We start from the raw sequence: 3445 nt of genomic DNA on the forward strand, positions 1-3445 counted from the left end.
TGGTGGGAGGTACAACAGGGAGAGAGGGGGTTACAGATGGTGGGAGGGTACAATGGAGATTCAGAGCAGGAACTTGGAGGAAAGGAGATAAAGAGTGGACAACCCATAACTATGTGAGGAGATGCCAGCCTGTTACTTGGTATACTAATTTAAAAATAAAAAACGGGTTGGGGCTCAGTTAGTAGACAGCTTGTCTAGCATGGTCAGGTCATGGGTTTTATTCTCAACAATGCACAAAACCAGGTCATAGTGGCACGTGTCTACTATGTCCACGTGTCTGTAATCTAGGCACCTGAGAGGCCAAAGCAGGAGGGTCAAGTGATCCTCTGCTACACCATGAGTTCGAGGCCAGTCAGGGCGACAAGAAACTTCGTCACAAGTAAATGCATTAATTAAACTAAAATGGAATAAAAAGGCTCCCTAAAAACAGCTTACTTGATGTAACTACTCAATAATCAGATATAACGCTGCAGAGGGCAAGGATTTAAAGTCAGAGAAAGGAGAGAATCTGGAAAATACTGCATGTGAGCCTATTCCAACTGCCTCGAAAGCCAGCTCTTTCCCAGAGTGACTCTGGAATTTACTTAATGCAAAGGAATGCCCACATTTACCAAAAGAAAAAAATCTGTTTAATAATATTAGGCTAGATTAAAAACAAGATGCAACTATAGATACATTTCTATTGACTCTAGTCAATGACAACTTATAAAGCCACTGAAACCACTTTTTCATGAGACTACTTGGCCCCTCAGTACAAACGGACCATTTCGTTTCCACCCCCCAACCTAGTGTCTTTGTTTTTCCTTTACCAAGCAATCCTGTGACTCTCAGTGACTGTAATCCTTTCCTAATTTATACAGAACTTAGAAACAAAGCCTGTGTCTTCCTCTTTTTGTTCGCCTTAAGTCCTTCACATTACCTTCCAAGTGACCAGGAAAGTTCCCGAGTTACCAACAAGAGAAGGCAAAAAATTGTCCTAAAATTTCAACTTCCAATGACCACGAGCTATTACTGTGTGTCAGCTTGTGTGGCCTCTCTATATCCCCACTTTACGGATGAGAAAACAAGCAGAGAGTGTCACTAACTTGCACAGAGTACAAAGCTGATAAACAGGACGGAACCTGACTCCTGGCCAGCAGGCTACAGATTGCCTACCGTGACGAATTCCCATAACGCAACATGAAACAACTGGAATATTTTTCTAGCATTTTATAGAGGAGGAAACATACTTTGAAAAATAATCAAGGTCACACTGCTAGAAACTAGTGGCTCTGGGTGTGTTCCCTGCAATGTTCCGGCAAACCTATCCCAAGAAGTTGCCGGCTTACAGCATCCAGGGAGGCAGCATTCCAAGCCACAAGCCCCTAATGCCACCCGCCTGTTTCTGATACCCCAACTCCACAGACCGTCCAATCCCTTTTCCTTACTTTCCCAGCCCCCACGCCACAGGTGCCGAGGCTGCTCCTCTACCCACCCCGACGTTTCGGCTGATGTTGTCCATCTTGACTGCGACCTGTTGGAAGAGCGGGTAGCAGGTCTGGCAGAGGCGCACGGGCCGAGCGCTGCGCACCATACAGGCGGTCAGCTCGGCGCTGCTATTGGCGAAGTCCATCAGCAGCTCCCGGCACTCGGGCTCCAGGTCCGGCAGGTCGGGGGGTAGCAGTGACAGCGGCCCCAGACTTCCGCCCTGCAGCAGAGACAGGGTCAAGTCCTGCACCTCCAGCAGCTGCTGCTCCGACAGCAGGTCCGCAAAGCCTGGGTGCCGACCGCTGGTGAAGGGGAGCGCGCCCAGGGCGCACCTCCACCGCAGCAGCTGCAGTAGCAGCAGCGCCGGCAGCCACCGCCACAGCCACCCGCTGCGCCGCGCCAGCTCCGCGTCCCTTGCCATCCCCAGGCCGGCCAGCAGCAGACAGCTTGCCGGGTGCTTCCGACAGCAGCAGCTTCCGGCTTCGACCGGCGCAGGCCCTGACTGGGGTCACGAGGCGCGTGCGTCACGGCCCCGCCCACCTGCCTCCGGAGGCGCGCGAGTGTGAGCGCGCCCGGCCTGGGCGTCCGCCGAGCTGCAGCGACTCCGGGGCGTCCCCGACCTCCGTCCCGCATGCCCCGCACCCTGCGGTTCCCCGCCTTCCAGGAGCCCGTGGAGTTTGTTCTGATCTTTGGGCCAGCCAGAGAGATGACTGACGAGTGAGATCCCAGAAAGACCCTGTAGATTGATGGTTTGGGCAGGTGTTCATTGGCTCTGGGTTAGAAAGTTTTTCTTCATCTTCTCTGGAGAATAGATAATATCTATTGACAGTTCTGATTTTGGAACTTGTGGCTTCCTCCAGGCTTGATTGACTGATTTTAACTCTCACACTGTCTACCCGAATAGAACTTCCTGTGGTGATGAATGCACATCTTGGTTAATAAGGGCGCCACTAGCCACATGTAGCTGCTGAACCCTTGAATTTAGCTACTAGGATGATAGAACTGATTTTCCAATGTCGCTTAATTTAAGTGTAAATATCTGACTGGTGACAAATGTGTACAGCTCGAACATAGTGTTTTATCATAATAGAAACCCTACCTAATACACACACTTGAATATACCCTACTATATTATCGTTGTATTTTATATATATAATATATAATATAATTATATAATAATTATACCATATATTACATAACATTGTAACATAATATGTAATGTTAATATATAACATGTAATATGTAGCATTATATATTATATACTATATTGTAATGTTACAATATATATGTTATGTATAATATATTATGATAATAAATACAAATGTATTATATATTAATATATAGAGAGATATTTTTCTTTTTGGAGACAAAGTGTAGCTCAGACTAGTCTGCAACACACTAAAAAGCACACTCTCGTTGTACCAGAGAATGACCTTGAAATTCTGATCCTCTTGCCTCCCTGCTCAAAGTCAGCATGTACTACCACGCCTGGTGCTTGTAGTGCTGGAGATCAAACCTAGGGCCTGGTGTGTGCTAAGTAAGCACTCTGTCAACCCAGAGACACCCCAGTCAGAGAGACAGACAGATTCTCCTGGCTTTCGTCACTAGGAGCAAATGTGCCATAATAACAAATCAAAAGAAAAGCTATTAAAAAGTCACTGCAGTAGGCACTGGAATAAAGCAAGAGGCCAAGAAACATTGCTGTGCTCAAGAATAGGATGTGAAAATAACACTGTGGGGCCGTCCAGCAAGGTGGTTCAGCAGGTGTTGCTGTGACAACTGACAGAATTGTGTTTATGATCCCAGGGGTGCTGAAATCCACAGTGGCAGGGGGAGACAACAACAGGCTGGAGCCAGTACTGAGAGTAAGCACAAGCTGACAGTGAACTGGGAATTGTGGGAGTCTTTACACTCTCAAAGTCCACCACCAGTGACATTGCATCAAGGCCGTACCTCCCAAACCTCCCAAACAGAGCCC

General features: G+C 47.6%; 1 protein-coding gene across 1 annotated transcript in view; it reads right to left on the reverse strand.

Moving 5' to 3' along the window:
* Positions 1 to 1950, reverse strand: part of Ostm1 (osteoclastogenesis associated transmembrane protein 1) — a 29436-nt gene extending 27486 nt beyond the window's left edge. Inside the window, exon 1 of the mRNA XM_028769032.1 lies at positions 1475 to 1950. Within this exon, the coding sequence (XP_028624865.1) occupies positions 1475 to 1888 (414 nt within the window). The 5' untranslated portion in view covers positions 1889 to 1950. The remainder of the gene's footprint in view (positions 1 to 1474) is intronic.
* Positions 1951 to 3445: the final 1495 nt, after the last annotated feature.

The sequence above is a fragment of the Grammomys surdaster genome, unplaced genomic scaffold (genome assembly GCF_004785775.1).
Source record: "Grammomys surdaster isolate TR1022 unplaced genomic scaffold, NIH_TR_1.0 190, whole genome shotgun sequence".
In the NCBI taxonomy this organism is placed as follows: domain Eukaryota; kingdom Metazoa; phylum Chordata; class Mammalia; order Rodentia; family Muridae; genus Grammomys; species Grammomys surdaster.